The following is a 23,779-nucleotide window of genomic DNA, read 5'->3' on the forward strand; positions in this document are numbered from 1 at the left end:
CGCCATTCACTGATGTTGCCCTACGTAGCACTATCCAGGCCTACCAGCCTCGATGGCCTATACCTCACCAACGCGAAGTGTTATTTCGCGTTCCGACATATCGCCGGCTCTATCGACAGACAATCTGTCGACGAAATGACCAAGGCATCCACGATTTCTAGCAGCTGTACTATGCCTCATACTTCGCTACACATGGACCCCTCGTAACCGCGATCACGACCGGATCCGATAACAACTCATGACCAATTGCTGGTGCTCACTGATCACGGTGATGAGGACCTTGTTCAAGAATTGTCAAGAACTTCTTCCACACATCCACACGGGTTCGGGAAACGTCCGTGCGTTCTCCGTCATAAGGGACATGCATAAGCACTACATATCAGCTTACCGCTTCTGGTGTTGGTAATACCCACGTTGCCGTTGGCAGCGTTACCCAGCTGTAAACAACTGGTTATAAAACACATATGCGGCTCTTCAACATATATGTGTGCGTATAAAATTTATGCAAATCTTTAGCGTCTTTTTGTAGTGTTTCGCTCAATAAAAAAAAAATTACGTCACAGTCACCTTCCCGCCGCATGCTTCGTATAACATCAACTCCCACGGTACGTGGGATGTTTTTTTTTAAATGCGAGTGCATTTCTTAGTGGGGGGTTGTCGTGCGTCCCTGGTCGGCGTGCGCACAGATCTCTCCGCGCGCGCTCCTCCTCGCCCCTAGCAACAGCTGCGCCGCGCCTAGCAACCGGAGCAGGTGGTGAGCGGCGGAGGGTAAGGGGGAGGAGGAGCGCGCGGGCGTGTGATGGCGCTCGCCGGAGCAGCGGAGGGTAAGGGAGAGGAGGAGTGTACCCGGTGAGGGCGCTCGCACCGCGGAGCTAGCTCCACGATGCGAGTACGGGAACTGATATCGCACGCCGTTGCCACGTCTCCCGTTCGATAGGCGTCTCCGTACAAGGACTTGTACACCCTTGCCTACACCGGAGACGGTCTTTGTGGTGACCGTGTACCTCGCGCCCAACCTCGCTTGGGACGCCGTTGCCGCGAAGCTGGACGCGGCTATGGAAAGTGTGCGTGTGCGCTCCAAACCCTCTGATCCCATTGTCTTGGTCGGCGACTTCAACGTTGACGTGCGCAAGAAGAGTGGCGAGTGGCTGGTGGAGTACATGCAGACCAAGCACTCTATGCATTGTCTCTCTGCCGCCTCCGACAACACGTGCCCCACTACCATTCACGGGAGTTGCATTGATCTGGTCTTTACGCGAAACTGTGCCGCGCGTATACTTCTCAAAGACCCTTTGACTGTGCACTTCAGCGACCACAAGGCGGTGATTGTGGCCGTCAGGTACAACGATAACACGAACAGGTGCTGACGTATGAATAAATAATGCTTACGTGCACACTCTCGTCTCTCTTCATTAATTAATCGCACACTCATCGGGTGCACCCAAATGCATTCGCATTTCCTCACGATCCCCTTCGGGGAGGTGCGGCTTTTTTTTTTGTATTGATGTGATTAGATTATACTTTTTTATAATCGCAAGTACCATTAGAATGTTTTCAGCGTCATTAGACGCGACATCTTGCATGCAGACTATAGATACAGCAGCGCCTAATGGTCCCCTTGCGGCTTCTGTCCAAAGCTCGTAAAACCGCCGTGTGACATGGGCACAACTCCATCTCCGTCGAACTCCCTCATGGTGTTTTACATTGATGGAGTTTAACGAAGTTCGGTGGCAGCCCTGTGACAGAGGTATTTGCGCTCCGTCTCTGGCTAGCTTACCTCTGGAAAGCCTACCGGGCCCTGGAACGTCTCGATAAAACCGTTGGTGAGCGTCCTATAGCGCTATGGCTACCTTACCTCTGTAACGCCTACCGCGCTCTGGAAGAGGAGCGCGTGTCGGTTCATGATGACGATAGTTTTTGGATTTAGCAGGTACATTACGCCCGGCTTAAACAGCTCTGCTGTTAAACGTCCTGAACCTTACTGACCATCACTTACATTGCAGAAAGAAACAGCAAACCATGGTTTTGTTGGCCGGTCCACAGCGAACAGTTCACTGCTTCACATAGCGAAATAGGTCTCTCAGAATGCAAAATGCACCAGCAAGTCTGCACGCAGGCACACGAGTCGTGTTACGACGTAGCTGCCTAGCAGCACGCACACTGTGCGAACTGTGCACTTCGCAAGCAATACTCGACGCAGAAGAAAAGCCGCAAGAACGGTAGGCTGACAGCGCCCCGCGCGGTAAGCGGTGCCGTTACCCCTGGAGAAACGCTCCCATTGCGCGCGCGCCTCTCCAGTCCGGCCGTTGTGTGATGAGGTATCTAAGCCGTTCGCCTTAAAGGGGTCATGAACCACTTTTCCAAGTAATGATCTAATGACCTCAGTATCGGAGTGTACCGCCTCCCGAATCGATTGCCGCAAAAATTTCTCGAATCCGTCAAGAATCAGCGGAGTTACGGGGGTTTGGCGCACGCTCCCAGCGCTTTCTCTCTTTTCTCGTTTCGACGAGCGCACTGGAAGCTAGACAGGGAGGGATGGCATGGGGGAAAGAAGTTACGTCAGCGCGCGTAATGAAACGCGATCGCCCTCCCGCTGTGATTCGCTTGCGCGAGTGCGGCTACCGTGTACTGAGGAGTGCGGCGCCTGCAAGTGGCGGCACCCCGCGGCAAGAAGCGCATCTGATCTAAACGCCGCTCTCGATTTACGTCGGCTATAGGCCAATAAGCATGCTATGTCTCTTGCGACGTAAACGGACAGATCCGCGACGTAAACGGACAGACGCCCCGCCCACCGACGAGAGTGAGAACCGGCCTCTGTTTGAAAAGAGCGTGCCTGGGGAAACGGCAACTTCGCGCTCCGCTTGTGGCCATTACGCGGCGCGCACGACTGTAATATTTGGCAGAGCAGTTCATAGCCGTGTCAGCTTTCCGCAGGATGTGTTTTTTCAACAAGCCCAAGGGTTGCTTCATGACCCCTTTAACAGGCGAAATATTCAGATTAGCCTGTACTATGGTAGAACTGTATGCAGCGGTGCTGCGTTTAGTACTAAAGGCAAGATTTACAGTACTATATGTACTCTACCATGGGGCAGATGAGTGTAACTGCCCCTTTACAAACGTCCGTCGCCATCACTGCCTGTTGGGAATTGCCGTTGGAGCCAATTCCACACGGATTCCTTAGTGCTAGCTCTTTCGTTTCAGACACTGTAGTGGAACAACCTCTTTCTCCAACTTGTTTTTGATATAACTATCTAAACAGCGAATATAGTTATATTTACATTAATCACAAAATTGCTTTTCCAATCAAGCACATAAGCTTTTGTCAAAAATTGTAACAAGTAAGCAAATGTTCAAGAAAACACGTTATTGGGCTAGTTGGTTCATACTGTACAAAAGGTAATGATGCAACGAAAGGCGAAGAAAACAAGAGGTGCAGGAAAAAGGTACGGGGGCGCTCTTGTTTTCTTCGCCTTTCGTTAATTATTGGGGTTTAATTATGGCTTCTTCATGAAATCGCACCGGTGCACCGTTTCGTCCAATCATCGTAGCGCCTTGGTGCCCCGGTGCGCACCGGGGCGATTTGTCGAAGATGGCATTAGTTAATAAACAATTATATCGGGCAAGTTGGTATGGAATCATCTTGGTAGGAAGCGCACAACTCTTACAAGACACGAAAGACGAGCGAGGACACGAAAGACACAAGCGCCTAACTTCAACTAAGCGTTTATTACAAAACGTCAGAATATATAGGGGGGGGGGGTACAGAAACAGGAACGACCCCCCCCCCCCTATATATTCTGACGTTTTGTAATAAACGCTTAGTTGAAGTTAGGCGCTTGTGTCTTTCGTGTCCTCGCTCGTCTTTCGTGTCTTGTAAGAGTTGTGCGCTTCCTACCAAGATGGCATTAGTTAGACACTGGAAGTTGTTGCGCGCCCAATAGAGAGCATTAGGCTACAAGTATTTTTCTAGTCGGTCTATTAGAAGCTGAGAAAACCAATGTTTTGAGGCGGCGCGAAACCATGATGCGAGGAGGCGAGCTTGAAACCCTTGCCGCTCGCCCCGTGTAGCCTTCGCAAGCCAAATCCCTTCCCTGCTCTCTTCGGCACGCGATCGGGAGGATCACATGACGCACATGCATTAACACGTCATGCGCACACATTGTCGCTAGCGCATGACGTGCCCGAACCAGCCCGAGCCCCCGAGACGCGAGCGGCGTTGTGGCGGCGTTCTTTGCGGTTCATCTCTGCAAGTTATGCCGAATGCGCCCTCGCCGATCACTAGGCTTTCAACCTATTACTGAGCACGAAAGCTGCGACATTTGTATAGACACGAGACTAGCGGTGTTGCGCATGAACATCTAGTTAGACGCGGGAGCATTAATGAGCCTAATGAGCGCTGGAACGCGGTATAAAATTAGTTTCGTTGTAACGGGTGGCGTCTACACCATGCGCAAAGCGCTAGAACACGAACGCATGCGAAACGGGGGTAGATAAGCCTCGCATCTCGCTGCATTCGCAGTAAAAATTAAAAAAGAAAATGCGCACATTCCGTTTGTGCGTTTTATTGTTGCTCTCAAGTTACATTCATCTATTCAAGCAACAAATTACACAGATTACACGTCGTGTGAAATAATTATCGCAGTGTCACGTGCTACTGTTGGCGACGTCAGAGCACAGTCGTCTACGTAGAGGACCGACGTCACAGCACTACATCTACGTAGAGCCATTCCATCGTGTACGTCATCCCCTCATTCTCTGGGCGCGAGCTCGCGAGAAGGGCAAGCAGCGTTCAGCTTGAAATTTGACCCCTTTCCGCGGCGCGTAGCGTTGCAAATTTTGGCAGACGTGATCGTGAACACCCAGTGTTTGAATTGCGCTCGTCAGCTCAAAACTGTCAAACCTGGTGAGGGTACCCTTTACGGTATGATTATGAGAGACGCCGTAGTGTAGGCTCCGGAAATTTCGACCACCTGGGGTCCTTTAACGTGCACCTGAATCTAAGTACATGGGCCTCAAGCATTTTCGCCTCCATCGAAAATGCGGCCGCCGCGGCCGGGATTCGATCCTGCGACCTGCGGGTCAGCAGTCAAACACCATAACCACTAGACCATCGTGGCGGGGCCTCGCCTTGCGTTGCGTCATTACCTTTTGCAAAGCAAAGACTCGATTGCGCAACAATATTATTCCTGTACTCCACCTCACCACTACCGTTCAGCCACTAGGAGGCTGTGGTTCGGCCTACGCGTGCGAGCAGACGCCAGGGAGACGCTGAGCAGACGACGCGACGCGGATGAATACATGTGGAGGGGCTAATCGCCCTTCCTATTGGCTAAGGGGCCCTGTAGTCTTCACAGTGCTGAAGGGAACTTCTGAGATGGAGTATAGGTATGCAAGCTCTTTGCGCCGAGCTTTTACCTATACATATTTACAACCTAAAGAAATTGTGGAAGGGCAGCTACACACCATTGGTGCAATGGCTGAGGAAACAGCGGAGCTGATGCCCTTCCTTTCCTCCTCACCATCACTACCCTTTCCCACCCCTTTGCTATACTATACCTATACAAGGTTATGCTATACTTTACCCTCTACCCGGCCTGCTCCTCCAGCGCGATCTTTGTCGGCCGATGTATTGCCCGCCCGCCAGCTTTATGCGCCTAGCGTTGTCTTGCACTGCCGCCGGGATCGGCCCGCCTTTGACCAAGCGACGACGTTATGTGATGACGTCATTATGTAACGTAGCGTTGTGTGACGTCATAATGGCGTCAGAAATTTTGGCAATTCGTGACGTCGTCATGACATCATATGGGGGCGCCATCACGCGAGGAAGATTTTTTGCACCACTCTTGTTGATGCCGAAGGTCAATTTTCGCGTTTGATGAGGCATCAAAGTCCTCCACCTTAAAATTTCAGAGCTTTTCTACGAATGCCAAGGCGGAAGCCAGCGAAACTAGCGGCTGTGGCTGCACGTTCTGCGCTACCGGCTTCACCCAATCGCACCCATTCGCACTGCGCGCGTTGTCGCTCCTTCAATTTCCGCTTTTTTAGCGTGATAGCGTTAAAGAGCTCGTTTCGCAGAAACGAAATTCTGGGTGTCGGCGTCGTTGGTTGTGAGCGCAAAATCATCTTGTCCGTGACCGAAAAAAAAAAGGGAAAGATGCAAATAAAGTAAATAATGAAAATTTTCAGGTTCGAGTGAGAATCGAACCCACGCAGTCTGCGTGGCAAGCAGGTGGTCTACCACAGAGCCACGCTATTTCTTGAAACTGCTTCGGAAAAAAAACACTATATGAATGTGTTTCATATAGTGTTTCATATATGCTTTTAACTTTGAATCTAAGGGCGCGGTCTTGATCGCTGGCGCGCACGCTATCTCGAAAGCCATCAGAGCGGGCGGCTCGTGTACCCTTCTACGTGCTGCGCTCTCAACGCGAAGTGACTGTGCGGAAAGCATCGCTCCCTGGAGCGGCCGTATTCTCTTACACCAGCGTTTTGTAGTTACGCGAGATCGGATACAAAACAGTTAGCTGTCAGCCTCACTTCGTGTAACACCACAATTTGTTGCTATCGCATTCATTGCTTCGCCCTTGCGGTGAAACTGCGACTTTTTTTTTCTTCCTCCGAGCGAACCACACGCGTCCGTTCCATACAGAGTCCAAAGGGCAGCTGCTGATAACTCTAGCGCGATCTCTACGTCACGAGACAAAGGGGCAGAACGATTGGTGTAAAGTGCCGCCGCCAGATATCGCGATACTTGTGAAAGAGGGGCACCTGTGGCGAGGGGTTCATACGCGTGGGGCACCGAAAATTGTTGTTCTAAGCGTTTTTTAGGGGCGAAGCTCCTTAAAGCGGCACCCGTTCGTCCCTCGTAGTCGTAGCAGTCGTAGTGCGTAACCAGTCGTAACGCTAGTACTAGATCTTGACCTACAAGGTGGTGCCGGTGGGAGATTTTTCCTGTGCGTTGTTGAACAATAAAAAATTCGCAGCGTGCGCGTTAACTAAAAGCCGAATTCTTCTGTCTCTCATTCCCCATTAGCAGCCATTGGCATGTTCCAGAAGGAAACGTTAGTAGAAGTAGAAGCGTAAGTGTTAGCTAAAAGCCGACTTCTTCTGTCTCTCATTCCCATTAGCAGCCATTGTTTACCTCCAAGGTAGTGCCTGGTGAGATTTCTCCTGTGCGTGATTAAACAGTAAAAATTTTGTTCAAAACGCCGTTGATTGATGAAATAAACCAACGAAAGATGCCAGATGTTTTCTAAAAGCAAAACGAAAGAACGCCAGATGTTTCTAAAGCAACACGAAAAGACGCCAGCTGCTTAACGAAAGACGCCAGATGTTTTCTAAAGCAATGGTTTTCTAAACAATGAAAATTCACAGCGTACATGTAAAATTAAAGTGAGCTGCAAGTCGTCATAACTCTCATCGAACCTTTAGTATAAACGCGCCCTATCTCACGTCGGTGATGATGTACTGGGCAGAATTCACGGAAGATTCACGGTTTACCGATGAACCTCCGCAGCTTCGCCCACTCATCATCATTCACTCCGTGGATATGCTGTGATTTTTTGTCTGCGGACGCAATCAGCCAGAACCTAGCCACATAGAGCTTCGCTATACATAGAGCTTCGCAATGTCCGGAATAGTATAGCCCGGTGTGCTGGTTGTTGCTTTGAGAAAATGTGGCAATTTCAAGAATTCTGTAATCCGGTGCGCTGGCTGTTACTGTCTTCGGCGAACGTCGTAGGGTACGTGAGCGACTCGGAGTTGGAGCGACTGACGTTGGCGAACGCATTGCGTTACCTGCGCCACATTTCACGCGTGGCCGCTCACGCTGAGCGCGCCGAGGCGAGGTTCGTGCCCGTGGACTGGCGCTGGGTAACCGGACGCACCTACGTCGCCGACCTGCGCAAACCGTCGGTCAAAGGATCAGTCGCCGTGCAACTGGCCGCCATGCGGGACGCCGAAGGAATTGGGGTACGTCAGTGCCACCTGTGTGCTGAAGTTGTAATATGACTCAATAAAACATGTTGTGCTAGTTGGTTCAAGCTGTGCAAAAGGTAAGGGCGCAACCTAAGGCGGAGAAAACAAGAGGACCGGAAAGAGCGTCACTTGCAACTGGTTTATTTGAAGGAAGGCTCCTTTCTATACAGTGCAGACAGGTGCGCAGCTACATTTGTGGAGAAAAATGAGGTGCAATCACATGTTTATGAAATGACGCTGTCAAAAAATTGCGCTTTTGTTCTATGCAGAGTAACAGACGTATCACTGATACAAACATCTCGCTTCGTATTGATAAAGTTCTTCGCCTTGGGTTGCGTCATTAACTTTCGCGCATAATATGATTCATTGCGCCTCCTGGTCAAAACCGCAATCATATAGCAATTTGCATCTGTGCTCTCTACCCTGTGTGGTTTTCCCGCTGACGCTGGCGTTTAGTATATATAATTATATGACGGTGCTGTTGTGACGTTTATCAATTTATCCAGCGTTCCGTTAATCAGATATGCTTACCACAGTTTTCCTTGAATTTACTTGTTTCAGTTTTCAACTTGATATTGTAGATGGTTAAGCATAAGCTGTAACAATACTGTGAATCTGAAGTGATATATTTCATTCTTTGGTCATGGCCCAGCAAAAGAGCTATACTAGCACTCTTGTGGTCATATACTGTATTTATGTCCAGACTGTAACTCGCAAATCCCGCACATGTATCTCTCCCTTCCTGTTATAGACCATTGAGGGATTCGCAGTGTGTTAATTAATAATTATTAATCAATTACTTATTTAATTAATTAGTTAATTAATACCACTAGTAAAACATAGCTCTGTAGTTCCTAGTATCGTTCAAGGTATAACACAGGTGGAACATTTTTTTAAATATTTTCCGTCGCCCAGATATTCCACATGAAATTGTGAAATATATCTTGCAGAAAATTTCTTGTTATGGTTATCTGAGCACTAAAAGCTAAACGAACATTTTCCAAATCTCTCTGCTAGTTGTAGCATTTAACTGAGTGCGTCGACCTTGTCCAACTATCATAAGACAAGGTTTTTTTTTTTGGGGGGGGGGGGGTCATATTGAACGTGCACTTGTCTTGTAAGGAATGCGGAAACGGTGTGTGGCGCAGAAATGAATAAAAAAATAATTGGTTAATAAATAATTCCTCGGGTAATTACTTCGTTTAATTGAAGCGGTGTTCGCCTGCGTTCTCGGCAGAGTATGAGGCCAGGGATTCAATATTATCTGCCAAGTTAGTGACCGAAATGCAAAAAGAAAGACAATAACAAAATGCTGGAGTTAAGAATCTCCAGGAACTGACAGCGTTAATTCGGGAGCCAACCGCTACGGCGTCCCTCGTAGCTCTAAATTATCTTTGGTGCAAATATAGACTCCACGAATAAAATCAGATATTCAGAACTCTGTTGGTCGCCCTCCTGCATCGACGATATTCTGGTATGCCAGCGGCTAGGCGCGCCTATGCACTTCGTGTGCGTGTCTTTTGTGAATCAGTGTCATTACGTGAGTAATCTAGAGAACCATCTGAACTAAAGCGCTAGACGAAAGGGTTCGAGTAAAGTTCCGTAATGTTCACTGCACGTCTACCGGATGGGGTGGATGTGTCGGCCCTTGCCTGCGCATGCGCCGTTCGCACGATCGCTAAGCATATATAGACTGTATAAAAATATAGAGTGTAGCGACGTCTTCCTTTCCCTACCTAACACTGGCTGGCCGCGTTCGTTTAACTTTTCTACACATACCACCATCTTTTTCTGCACACACCAGCAGCCACGCTCAAGCTCTTTTCAACGTCATCCATCACGTGATCTTCAGTGATCTGGATCAATTCGCAGAACTTTGTAATATGATTAACGTGGGACGAGATGCGAAAGGCCTCTTTTTCTAGTATAAGAACCTAAAGTAAAGGTGGGGTCTATGATAAAATAAGTGCGGTCACGGACACAAGAGAGGAAATCAGATCACTATGACTTCACGCCGACCTTCTTTTGTCATAAGTGCGCACGAACCCGTTCAACTTTCTGTTATTCTAAAGGCAGGAGCCGACGGACGGATCGAAACGCAGTGTGCTGTAGATGTGCAGATGTACGAACAGGAGCAAAGGCCTCGGGCCGGCTGACCGATGTTTCGATTGATGGGACTATCTTCGTCAAGGATGCTCGTCATCTTTGGCTGGTCAGTTTCAAAGTGGGTTGGTTGATGAAGTCATGTCACGTGGTGTCGCTGTCTGTACCTTCCATCTAGAGTTACCGATGAACTACCCTTAGGGAGAGAGTCGCGCCGCCCCTGTTCTCTCTCCAAGACGATCTCTTCTCTGCAACACAATTAATGACCACCGATCAAGTAAAAGGCAGTAGGTGTGTACCTTTCGTCACGATGACCACCGATCAAGACAACAAATGAGTTGGTACTTTTGTTCAAAATTCTGTATCACTTTGTGTCGTGTGCTAAACAGCTTGGCTGGTCATCCCCTTTCACAGCTAGCTGAAAGGGCTCGCAATTTCTTTTTAATTTTTTTTTTTACAGATCGAGCGAATACATGAAAACTTGAGCACCGACCAGGAGGCCATCAACATGAAGGCTTACGAGTTCGCTATCGAAAACGCTATCCGCATACAGAGAGTGAGTGTGGTCCCGACGCACTGAATGTGCCTCTACTTATGTGAACACGAAAAAAAAAAAGAAATCCACGCGGAATTTCCTCTCGTATAGTTATCTCAATGATACGGGAGCACTGTGTTCTGTATAATCGCGAGAAACGCTGAGAGGGAACGATGAGACTGATAGGCGCGGTTGCAACGCCGAAGGGTTTAAGCGACCCTGCAACACTTTTTCGGCATGGCCAGAAAACGCAGCCGAGGCTCCTGACAACACGCGATCCAAACATTATAGCGCAGCACGCGACCTGGAATTTACAATTAATTCACAAAGTCAGCTAGAAATGGCTCGCTGTTCTCTCGACAAGTGGTGCCTGTAACTCCGCTCGTACTTGACTAATTATTAAAAAAAATATTGCGGCAGTCAATTCGTGAGGCAATAAACTCCTTTAATGATTACTTGGACAAGTGCTGCAGAGTCCCGGCCGTGGTTTCAGCGTCTTTCTGACTATTTGAGAAAAACAGCCATTTTCATTACTTATTTTTGGTAAAAACACCTACTTCACTAAAATTTGTCGGGGGGGGGGGGGTAGCCTCTCCCCCCCCCCCTGACTACGGGCCTGGTCGGTGCAAAGGACTGTGCGTCCAGCGCGTTATGCCGGTGGCCTATCTCGGAGGCAGCCAAGGCCGCGCATGTGGCGGGTAAAAATACGCAGTGTCCTTTGGGGATTTTCTAAGAGATGCGTTAGCGTGTGCTACTAATGACCTGCTCTGTGGTCATCACATGTTGCTGTGTTGAGGCGAGTACTTCGCTCTTTGTTCCCGATAACACCCAATATCACGCACTTGTCTTTCCTGGAATATTATTAAGGCGAAAGCCTTAGATGCCTCATCAAACGCGAAAATTGGTCGTCGGCGTCAACACGATTGATTCCAAAAATCATAATGTGATTGTCACCCTGTGACGTCACAGATCGCTAAAATTTGTGACGTCACCATGACTTCACTATGGCGTCTCATGATAACGCCATCGTCGCTTGTCGAAAGATGGGCCGCTCCCGTAGGCATTGCAAGTGGTTTTGCAGATCGGAGGCACCTAACCTGGTTTTGCACTGCCTCCGTGATCGGCCCACCGTTGGCCAAGCTACGATGTCGTGATGACGTCATTAAGTGACGTCGCGCCACGTGACGCCAATGTGACTTCATAATGGCGTCACAAATGTGGACGATCTGTGACGTCATATGGTGACGTCATCACGTGATCATTTTTCTGCATCACTCGTGTTGACGCCGCCGACGCGGAACGCCTGTCAATTTTCGCGTTTTATGAGTCATCTAAGGCTTTCGCCTCTAAAAAAAGAAAAACAAGGCTTCCGCCTTCGAGTCATCTTAGGCCAATGCATAAGGGATCCTGTCAATTTTTTTTTTCTTTTTAGCATTCATCATGCAGTGTCTGGAACGGCTCAACGGAAGGCGCACCCTACAAACACCGAGACACGTGTTTGACACTTAGATTTTCTGAGTATCGGAACTTTCTTGATGTGTAGAATGCCGCCATGGTCGGCTTTACATTTTGTCCTACAGAGGGCCTTTATTCCACCATCACGAAACCTTTCAACAGTCTTCTTAGAAAGCGTTCACCTTTTACATTGGTTTTGTACCGCCGGTACGACGCATTCATATTCAGGTAGAAGAGCGAGGACAATCGTTCTTCTCTGTAGTGTTTTTTTTTTAACTCGGATATCAGCGACCCCTATTTGTTCTCTGTTCCACTCACTCTACTGTCTTCCTTTCTCTGAATGTTACGCCTGTAATTATTGGCGCCGTCCCACGATGTGTGGTTCCCAACTTCTTTCGGGGTTTCTTTACTATTGTCCAAGTTTCTGGCCCATATTAGTATTGGCAAAATGCAGTGGCCATACACTTTCAGCTGTAGTGTGAGTAATACTTGCCGGTGATTAATTAAATTATGCCTAACGTATGCGCACCAGCCCATCCTTATTATTCGGTGAATTTATTTTAACTGAGTAGGCTCCCCTCCTATAGTAATCCAACTACATATACATACTCTCCTACTGCTTCTATAGGGACCGGTTGTCTATCGTGAGCTCTTGTTCTACTGACATTATCTACTGCCCTACTGACATTATCTTTGTCTTCTGCATATTCATCTTGAGCTCTAAATTAACGCTTTCTCGGCTTTAATCATTTTTGGCAGTTCGTCGCTGATAGATTCGAAGTTCTAGGGCATTGCGTGTAGATGCGTCGCAAGGTTCTTAAATACAAAATTTCCCCCGTCGTTGATCAATGCGGCTGTCATGCTTCTCCTCTCCGGCCGCTTTTCCGCAGGCATACAGGATGTTTTTTTTTTTTAGTTAATACAGTTTTTTTTAATCCTATGACAGTATGGCTCTTGTCTTTTTCGCACACGCACTCCACGTCGAGGTGGGAAAACTTTGCCACAGTTAAAATGACACTGCTACCACTAATTAACAAAAACTCGTTAATTGACTTAATCTTTATTAACTTGAGGGCAGGTGTTTATATCAAAAAGTTGTAGTGCGTACCACTTTATTGCATACCTGTTTTTACGAATCACAAAAGTTGCACGTAGTTCGAGATATTCTTCATCGAATGTCAAGGGCGAAACCGAAACTGATCGCGCAAAGCGCGCACGAAGCGCGACCGTTCTGCTACATCAGACCGGAACTACCCGTCGCAAGGGAGCGACGAAATTTGAATGAAGGCGCGGTACGGCCGTATGTTTTCGTGAAAAGCTGCAAGTCATCTCATTTGTGCCCACACATCGCCTTATTTTCGCGAGTAGTGTTTGGTGCTTATCCGTTTTATTCGAAGCGTGCACAAGAAAACCGTGATGTCAACCTTTTCTTTGTCTGGGAAGCATAAAATTCAGGGGCTGCCACTTCGCCGCTGCTTCTTGAAGACACGCGAAATAGTCTTTAGACTTGCCCTTAAGTATTCGCACTTCTTTATAATTTAAGAAAGAAACACACAATCACCTATCGCACACAAACATTAAGCTGTCTGCTTGTGTATTTCAGAATGCTTGCCGATTTTTCTGGCCAGATTCTGCTAATGCACGCCTTACATTCGAATTTATTCACTTCCCTGTCAAGTGTCTTCCCGGTGTTCCGCCGCACTTTATGCGCGCCGAGCGCGATTAGTTTTCGATTTCGCCTGTGAAATTTGATGAAGAATATCTCCAACTGCATGCAACTTTCGTGATTTCTAAAAAGTGAGCATGCCATAAATTGGCACGCACTACAACTTTCTAATATAAACATCTGCCCTCAAGTCAATAATTAAAAACTTAATTAATTATTTCTGTTAAGTAATGCAAATAATGCCATTTTAACTTCGGAAAGTTTTTTCCGCCTCGCCATGGAGTTCATGTGCGAAAGCGGCAAGAGCCTTACTGTCATAGGATTTTTTTTAAAATATTTATTGTCTAAAAAAAAACACCCTGTATATTGTAAATATAAGTGGACAAAAAAATTCACAGGGTCCCGTATGCATTCACCCAAGACGGCCGGAAGGCGATAGCTATCTTCTTCTTTTCCTTCCCAGTCAATGTAACATCCCCCGCCCCCTCCGAGATATTTCTACACCTAACATGGTTTTCTCACTGCCTCAAGGATCGGAGACGCTGCGAGCTTTGTGCACCTCAGACCCGCCGTGACGATCTAGTGGTTATGGGGCTCGACTGCTTGCCCGCAGCTCGCGGAATCGAATCCCGGCCGCGGCGGATGCATTTTTGATGGAGGCGAAAATGCTTGAGGCCCGTGTACTTAGATTTAGGCGCACGTTAAAGAACAACAAGTGGTCGAAATTTCCGGAGCCCTCCACTACGGCGTCTCTCATAATCGTGGTTCTGGGATGTTAGACCCCAACAATTATTATTATGCGCCTCAGCTGGATATGCACTGCCTCCGCGATTGGCCCACGTTTGAGCAAGCGAAAGATGTCACATGATGACGTCATAGTGATGTCACAAATTTTGGTGATCTGTGATGTCATGATGACGTCATATAGTGACGTCATCTCGTGATTATTATTTTTTGCGTCACTCGTGTTGACGTCGCCGTCGCCGATTGTCAATTTTCGCGTTTGATGAGGCATCTAAGGCTTTCGCCTCAATTATTCTGTTTTTACGTTAGCTAACCGCACAGCGTTTCTCTTGTGGCAGAGTTTAACTGTCGCGCAGTAACGTTGCCCTGGTAGCTCCCCATTTCGACGAGAGTTTATGTAGGCACTACTAGAATTCCCACATATCCAGGTCAGCAGGGGCGTAGCCAGAAATTTTTTTCGGGGGGGGGGGGGGTTCAACCATACTTTATGTATGTTCGTGCGTGCGTTTGTATGTGTGCGTGTATGTATACGCAAGCAAAACTGAAAAATTTCGGGGGGGGTTTGAACCCCCCCACCCCCCCCCTTGGCTACGCCCCTGCAGGTCAGCTACCAGAAGCAGTACCGGTCGGGAATGATTCAAAAGAAGACGGAGGCCCGCCTTCTCGCCGCGTTGCAGTACCCGTACGAGAGCAAAACGTAAGCACAACTCACCGTCCGGTTTTGATAGATAGATAGATAGATAGATAGATAGATAGATAGATAGATAGATAGATAGATAGATAGATAGATAGATAGATAGATAGATAGATAGATAGATAGATAGATAGATAGATAGATAGATAGATAGATAGATAGATAGATAGATAGATAGATAGATAGATAGATAGATAGATAGATAGACAGACAGACAGACAGACAGACAGACAGACAGACAGACAGACAGACAGACAGACAGATAGATAGATAGATAGATAGATAGATAGATAGATAGATAGATAGATAGATAGATAGATAGATAGATAGATAGATAGATAGATAGATAGACAGACAGACAGACAGACAGACAGACAGACAGACAGACAGACAGACAGACAGACAGACAGACAGACAGACAGACAGACAGACAGACAGACAGACAGATAGATAGATAGATAGATAGATAGATAGATAGATAGATAGATAGATAGATAGATAGATAGATAGATAGATAGATAGATAGATAGATAGATAGATAGATAGATAGATAGATAGATAGATAGATAGATAGATAGATAGATTCGGTCAAAGTGTCCTTGGTTAGCCAATGCTTCGCACTTAAAAGTGAGATAACAAAGGGAAGTATCATTTAACACAAAAACGCCATCTACAACAGATTTAGTTTCGGCTCTGCACCTGGGCAGTTCATATGCACGCACTAGACAGGTAGCGTCACATTTCAGCTTCACCGTGCGGGGCACCACTTACGTGCACAATTTTCGCCAACGATTCCCAGGAAAATGCGTAAAATACCGAAGTAATCAACATTAAAATGAAACGGTTGGGAAGGCCTTGCTATGTTGCCCTCTTACGCCCAACGAGAAATATGCTATTACGAGAGCTCCTGGAATTCTACCCTATAGTTAAAAAAAAACATGGTTGATCCCTCCGTCATAGGAATCGGAATAACACGAAAGTAAAGCGTGCCCTTACAGAAGTAACTGAATGCTTACTGTACATTGATATCAGAGAGTTTGCACAATGTATATTGATATCTGGCAGCTATAGCACAGTTTAACGTGGATGTACCCAATTTGATGATTGACGGTACATCTCCATCCCGACGACTAACTTCCATGCTAAATGAATAAACAAACCCTTCTGGTAGCTGTAGTAGTTAACGGTGAAAGCGTAATCAGAGAACGAGGTGTGATAGCCAAGGAGCGTCGCATATTGGACGCAGAATTTGGTCGCCATCCCGCGTTAAAATGTGATCGAACACCACGGCCGGACTAGAGGGAAACGGAAAGCGCGTCGTGTTGCCCCGGTATCCCGGCCGCGATTTTTCTCGGGGCGAGCGCGTGAGCGAGGAACGCGGTGTTACAGCCAGGTGAGGCAGGCACGCGTCGCAGATCTATTTTTCGTTTGGATTAGCGTGATGATATGAGTGATGATATGAGTGATGATATGAGTGATGATATGAGCGAGTCTTTTGCTGCAGGCCGACGCTTTTACGACGCTTGCGCTAAGGTCGCCACCTCGAGGTGAGTTAAGGCATTCACAAAATTGAAGTTCTATTGAAAACGCACCGAATGGGACGGACGTGCAACGCGTTGCAGGTGCTAATTGAGGAGGCCACAGTAATTACAAATTACTTTACTTTGCCGCTCCCAGAGGGAAACACCACCCCGCCGACCGGGAGAATGGTAGATATAAAAGGCATGTTTGTAAAGCCTCTGGAGTCTGTGACCGTGGCGCAGTGGATAGCGTGCCCGGAATCTATTGGTGCGGACCGAGCGGTCGTGTGTTCGATGCCCGTTGACGGAACCTTTTCTTCTTTGCCATCTGATCGTGTATATTTTTTCGACGTCATTTCCGTGACGGAAATACGTCACTGAAGTCTTGGTGGACCCCGGCATTAAACACTTTCGTGTTAAAAATCGCGTATGCAATCGCCCCAGGTATACTCCCTTTCAATTGGCATACAATTGTTCAGGTGTGGCGTGCGATGGCGTTTACTCTGTACTTTACTATAGCAGAGCAGCATGCGGCTGTTTCCACATCACGCAAGTAAGATATTAAAATTCCACCATCGCAGCTACTGTGGCAGTGTTTAAAAAACGGAGTCGGCTCAGAATGCTTAGTGCTCTATTATGAGAAAGCGGTAAGGTTTTCCTTACAGTTGTTCTTCGGAAATAATTTAAGGACCTAAAAATAGCGTGTGTTCAGAATGAACGCTGAACGATTCGGAGCACTATGCACTCTACTATCGCATATATCTGTACGCACCTGTCCCTCACACTACTGGAACGCCACTTGAGCTGTTTAAAGGAGGAGGAGGAGGAGGAGGAGGAGGAGATGTTAAAAGACGCTGTTTCTGCAACCCTCAATGGGAGCACGTCTCAGTGTCCGCAGGGGAATGGTGAGAGGGAAATAAAGATGGGAAGAGGAAGGAAGAAGAGAGTAGAGGGGCTTCCGTAGCCGAGGAAGTGGAGGGTGGTTTCTACAGCCGGTTGTCCAGTCCAGTGTCCTCAAGGGAGGTGAACGGCTCAGAGTACTTTGTACTCAGCCATGAGAAATGTGTATGCAGCTGTTCCGATAAGGTCGATCTCGACCAACTCCTTCCTCAAGGAGCACAGAGCGTTCAGAAGAGCACTATACGCTCTGCAAAGAGGCTTAGATAATATTGGCGCTCTTTAACAGGAAAGAGCTAAACTGTACCGAAAACTGTGAAATAAGCAGTAACATAGTCTGTGTTTAGAAATAGTGATGATGATTTCAAGCGCTGTTGACTCTACTAGGGGTAGCGACAAGCTGACCATACGCATTAACTAGGACAATCCGCATGCCGCAGTACCCTTCTCCTGTGTGTTCGGAAATATGGTTGGCGACTTAGAGTAAACTACGTGTACTATAGGAGAGCAGCGAGCCGTCCTATCGTCTTGCTTGATCAGATATAAGGACGTTTAGAACAAACGTTTCACGATTTGTGATTTGTACTCCATCTCACAAACTGGTTGCAGCAGGGTGGAAGCTACTAGGCGTAAACAAAACACATGCTTGCGCAGCAAAACATAGTTCTGTTTGTAATTGCATTAGAGTGGGAGAAGGTCAAGCAAACTGCGTTTGTTTGGCACGCGCTACGTCAGAGCAATTCGTGATACACTAAGCCCTATTCGCATATACGTCATAAGCATTTATTTATTGTACTGGTAACTACCGATAATTGTGATGACGAACCAACATGGCAGCTAGCGCCCATGCGGACGCGATCGCCCGCCGCACCGATTCGAACTCTCGCTTGATATCTGTCCACTGTCCTCGCAGCAATAAATAAGCGGTAGAATAAGCTTTCGCCATGTGTCATGTCACGCTGAGGGCAGTATCAGGTACGTTTTGTCATTATTGAGATTAGCTTTTTGTTCAAGCACGTTTGCTAAGCCTTGTACCCAGGAAATTGAGAATGAACATTCGAAACAGGGCAAAATCGACACGAATGCATTGCTGTCGAATCGTCAGGACGCAAACATAACGCAAACACTAGCGTCGGTTTAGAACTTATGGACTACTCTACTCGGAAGGGCGACTTCATACTTTCTAGGCACGAGGAACCAGCGTCGACGCGTGCTGCCATGTTTTTGTAGCGTTAGCTACACTTGCCTAGCCACAGCAGGTTTCACGGGGGTCATCATGAGCCGCGCTGCGCATGCGCGCGCGACTCGCCGCTGCTGCTCTGCGCATTCGAGAGGGGTGACGTCGTAGCCATGGCGGCGCGCAGCTATTAGATGCGAAGTATCTTAAGGCGGAGCTCAATCCGGTGGTGGTGTGCGGCGTGACCACCCTTACTGCGCATGCGCATACCCTCTCCACATACCTCCTCTCCACTCCCCCTCACCATTCCCCCTGTCATCTACCCTCTCCCATGTCCCCTCTCCACTCACCTTCTCCCATGCCCCTCTCCACTCACTCTCTCCCCTTCACCTCTCCCCTTTCCCTCTCCCTCTCCCATTACCCTCTCCACTTCCCCTCTCCCCACCCCCTTTCAGCTCTTCCTCTGAAACGCGGGCTAGACATGCCGAAATTCTCTCCTGCGCCACGCCGCGATGAGCTCGAGCGCATGCAAGTTCCCTCCCCTTGTCTCTCCTCTCCTACGCAGCCCCCTCTCGCCCGCCTGTCGACCGCGTTCCCCGCTCGCCCTGTGAGAATTAACGGCCAGGCTAGATGGAAGATACGACGCGCGTAGCGTCGCTCTTCGCGCTCCACGACGCGAGCTCGGTAGCATGCCCAACGAACGCCAACGGAACGCGATCGTGCATGTGCTCCGGCTTCGCATCTACTCATGGTACCCTTTAGCGGGAGATGGTGTATTCGCCTTCGTTGTGCAGTCGCCGTCTGACAGTGCGCTTGTGCCGCTTGATAGTGTCTCTGACTGGTGTTTGCAGGTGGGTAACGCCATGGAGAAGGAGAGCGCAAATGCTGCTCAACGGCGCAGAAGAGCCGAGAAGCTTATGTCATCGGATCCCGAAGTAGTTGCCTGGCAATTAGCTCTTCAGCGTAAGAAGAATGAACAGAGGAAAGCTAAACGTGCTGCGGAAATCTGGAAAGCTCAGAATAATCAGTTGAACCTTTGCTAACGCTACGTATATCCTGGCATAGCCGAGCTAAGCCACTGCAATTCTTTTTTCCGGCGCTACCGTTGCTGGCCAACGTTAAGAGCGTTTGTTGCTACATTATGCTCGCTTTACTCGCCCTACGCGCGTTGTTGTTCTTTGGCGGCTGTGTTGTTCCTCCCCAACGTCAAGGGCGTTTGTTGCTGCCGTGGGCTCGCTCTACTCTACTCGCTCGACCCGCGAGAGCAGACGCTATGGAGACGCCGAGCAGACGACGCGGCGCGGATGAAGACATCGTGAGAGGCGTTCGCTCTTCCTAGTGGCTAAGCAGCCCCGTAGCTTCCACAGTGCTGCAGCCAGCTTGTGAAATGGAGTATAGAGTACAATTTACGCCACTATGGGAGAGCACCGCGTCAGTAGCCCCCAAGACCATTGTTTACGTATAAGCTGGCGCTTACTTTCGCCCAACCATCACTCACGCAGGTGCTTGCTCCCTTCCAAAGTCTTCAATAGCCGCTCTGATTTTTCTCCAAGTTTCACACTAAATACCGGCGCAACATTTAAGGAATCGCAGAAAGCCGTTTCAAAGCATATTTTTCCTACAGCAAACACCTTTTAGTCGACACCGCTGAATATCCTATAAATTAAAGCCTTCAAAGGTTTCTGATTCTGCGCTTTGCAAATTATATAGCCGGTTCTTTGGCACGCTCGTATGAAAGACGAAAAGTCACGCCACGGTGATGTCACGGGGCCCCATCTCTCTTTGCGAAGTCAATTAGTGATTTTAGAATTACGTATTGTCGAATACCAACCGAAAAAAAATTTAGCGAAACCTGCGTGAACTGAAATTATAACCCAGATATGTGTGGCACATTGTTACTCTTCTGCTGTTGCATCTGACATGCGTTGTGGGAACACCGATGTTCGAGTGCGCGTACGGTATTAAAGACGACCTATGGTATATAGACAGACGCAGTATTGTATTTTACATTGCACATTGTCCCATGGACGTAAAGTCTTCTTTTTGCCTTTTGTGTGTGGATGTCTTGTATTCCTTCGTGTTTCCTCTTCTCTTGTAGTACGCGTTCGGTCCAGGTATAACGAGTGTGTGTCCGTGGATGCTATGACACGTAATCAATCCGTCGTTCTCTCGCCGCATCTGCCTGCCGCGGGCAAGCGCCCACACAATCGGCTTAAAGGGACACTAAAGAGCAAAACAATTTTGCTCATATTAGTAAAGTACTCTTTCACGATCCCAAAAACACCTCGTTTGCTGCGAGAAAACGATTAGTAAGCGAGAAAACGCGCAAAAACAATATGTGGGTGGCGACGCCACTTTGAAGTTTCCGCAATAATCGCCGTGACGTCATATGTTTTGCCGGCGCCTACTAGGGACTACGTAATTCCTAATCGGTAAAAATGAAGTACATTGTCCTCTGAGAGGGTCATAGACTTAACATACCAAGATTTGGAGTAATTTTGTTGAGCCAATGGCGCCAAAATACGATAAATACACTTTGAAATCGCTGACGTCACGCTGGGAGATTTCGGCGCGAAATTTAAAAATGAAATTTTGAACTTGATTTTCTCCTCTATTAATAAACCTACGATAGCGAAATTACCGACATTAGAGTTCTCAGAGCACAATTTATCGATCTAAACCAATTCATTGTTTCTCTTTAGTGTCCCTTTAAACGGAGCATTCTGTATTCCTTCGCGACGCGGGGCCTCTCATTTGGAGACGCGACTTATTTTTGCTATGTGCACTGTAGGCAAGTAAGAGGGCATTCTTGTTGCCTAAAATACCTTCATATCTCTTCTGGTTGAAATATTTTGCTACACACGATCGCTTCGGTAAAGGCAGTACCATCTTTAACGAGACGTTGGACGCGGGGTGTTTCGGCAAGAATTTCACTATATTTGTTTACTTTCTTTACAGGGTTGTGCGAACAGCTAATTTTAGAATCTAATGGAATACGAATCGAATAGCGATGACACCGAATTGAATACGAATAGGAATCGAATATTATTCGAATAGTTTTCGAATAGTAAGGCAACCATTTTCAAAGCAGCCCTAGAATGGTAATGTAACCATTTTCGAAAGAACCCAAGGGTTCCACGATATTTTATTTGAAACAAATATCCACAAGCTTTATCAAAGGTACATTACAATCACTTTTAACCGACAAAAATACCACAATTATGTAAAATGGCGCAAGCTCGTATACAGCAGCAACTAGAGACAGAAATATATTGCAACTGCAGGTTGAAATACAGAAGTGACTACAGTATTCAAATTGGGAATTTGTCAGCAGATTTTAAATAAAACTCATATATGAATATTAAACAATATGTCATGAGTCAACATCACCATGAATGTCATGATGAAGGTAGTGGATTGATTACTCTATCGTTTCGGCGACACTAGAGTTTTACGCAAAAACGCCTTCATTCTGCGATTATTCTAGCGTTAATAGTCCCGTAAAACCGTGGGTTACATGCATTTTGGAATGGTATGATGAATTTTATTCGGGTCCCGAAAATCAACCCTTAGGTTGACGCAGGCGGCTCCCATCTTGGTAATTCTACGTTTAAAACAACAAGCGTTGCGCTTCTCTGTTCCAATGTTTCGTTCCTCTGAGTTTTTTTTTTTTTTTATCGCTGATATTCGAAAAGTATTCGGTTTTTCTAATATGCCCTATTCGATTGGAGTATCGCGTCGAATGGAACGCAATTCGATTCGTTATTCGAAATTTTCGAATATCCACACACCCCTACTTTTGTATGAATGCTCACTGCCAACCATCGCATATAATATGAGTGCGTCGCTAAATTGGGTTTATAAATAAATATAACATGACTGACTGTACAACAATTAGATCATCATTTACGCGGCAACTACAATTAACTGCCGCAATACAAACTGTAATTTATTCTAACACTTCCACGTGCTATCGCTTTCGTCTCAACCTTGGCATCGAATTGTGTAAATTCCATGCATTTATAGACATCTATTATAATCGCATCGTAAAGGCGTATGTATACCCCTGTATTGGAAAAGGGGCCATTACTGTGGTACGGGTCCGTCCGCTGCTGCCCTTCGGGAAGCCTGCTCTACCTTTGCCGCTGGTCGGTACATGCGGCATAGCACTATCTCCAGGGCGGAGCTACTTGGTCACGCACGCAAGGACCCATGGACCTACTCGCTAAAATAATACTGCGTGTCAAAGGGGCCTGATAAGGAAGGTCATGGGTAGAAAAGAAGCCATATCAGTGGTCATTGCAACAACGGCGAGGATTCCATTTATCGTGAGAGTTGACCATATAGTGCAACACCTTGCTGTTCGGTTGATTGCACCCGCGATGATATGAAGGCGACAGGCACATTCTCTGCGTTAAGTAGGACCGGCAACTTGACTGCGTTAATTAGTGAGTGCAGGTGTCTTCTCACATTTGTGCCCCTTTATCACCGCGAAAGTGACTTAAACTTGCTACATTGATTTTTTTTTTGTCTTTTGGTACACATTTTAATTAGAACAGCAATTAAAGTCTGTTAGTTCTAATGAATGTTGTGTCTAGCAAAGAAAAACGAGCCCTTAAAATTCCCCTTCTTTCGGTACACACTGTAGTCCTTCATCACTGATAAAAACGTTTATTCCTGTACACAGGCACGTAGGCAGGGGGGGGGGCCGGGGGGCCCGGCCCCCCCCCCCCCGAAAGTCGTCCGGCCTTCTATATTCCCAGGCAACTTTTGTTTTATTTTTGCCATGGAAATACTTTCTTTCGAACAATCGTAGGCCTTGCCCCCCCCCCCCCCCCCCCCCCCCGAAAAAAAAATCCTGGCTACGTGCCTGCCTGTACACATTCGCAGCCGCCTTTAAAATCCCTGACGTCATGACAACCTGACGCGGGAACTGCAAGCAACGTAGCCACCTATCTTGGTTTTTGCGTTTTATTTTTCTTACTAATGTTCTTGTCACAGTAACAGTGTC

At 47.3% G+C, this 23,779-nt stretch overlaps 1 protein-coding gene across 1 annotated transcript in view; it reads left to right on the forward strand.

The window, feature by feature from the left end:
- The window catches only part of LOC119391248 (uncharacterized), a 108,389-nt gene that overhangs the window by 67,313 nt on the left and 17,297 nt on the right, over nucleotides 1-23,779 (forward strand). Inside the window, exons 9-11 of the mRNA XM_049415213.1 lie at nucleotides 7,742-7,971; nucleotides 10,541-10,636; nucleotides 15,083-15,177. Of these exons, the coding sequence (XP_049271170.1) occupies nucleotides 7,742-7,971; nucleotides 10,541-10,636; nucleotides 15,083-15,177 (421 nt within the window). The remainder of the gene's footprint in view (nucleotides 1-7,741; nucleotides 7,972-10,540; nucleotides 10,637-15,082; nucleotides 15,178-23,779) is intronic.

This window comes from Rhipicephalus sanguineus, chromosome 4 (genome assembly GCF_013339695.2).
Source record: "Rhipicephalus sanguineus isolate Rsan-2018 chromosome 4, BIME_Rsan_1.4, whole genome shotgun sequence".
NCBI lineage: Eukaryota > Metazoa > Arthropoda > Arachnida > Ixodida > Ixodidae > Rhipicephalus > Rhipicephalus sanguineus.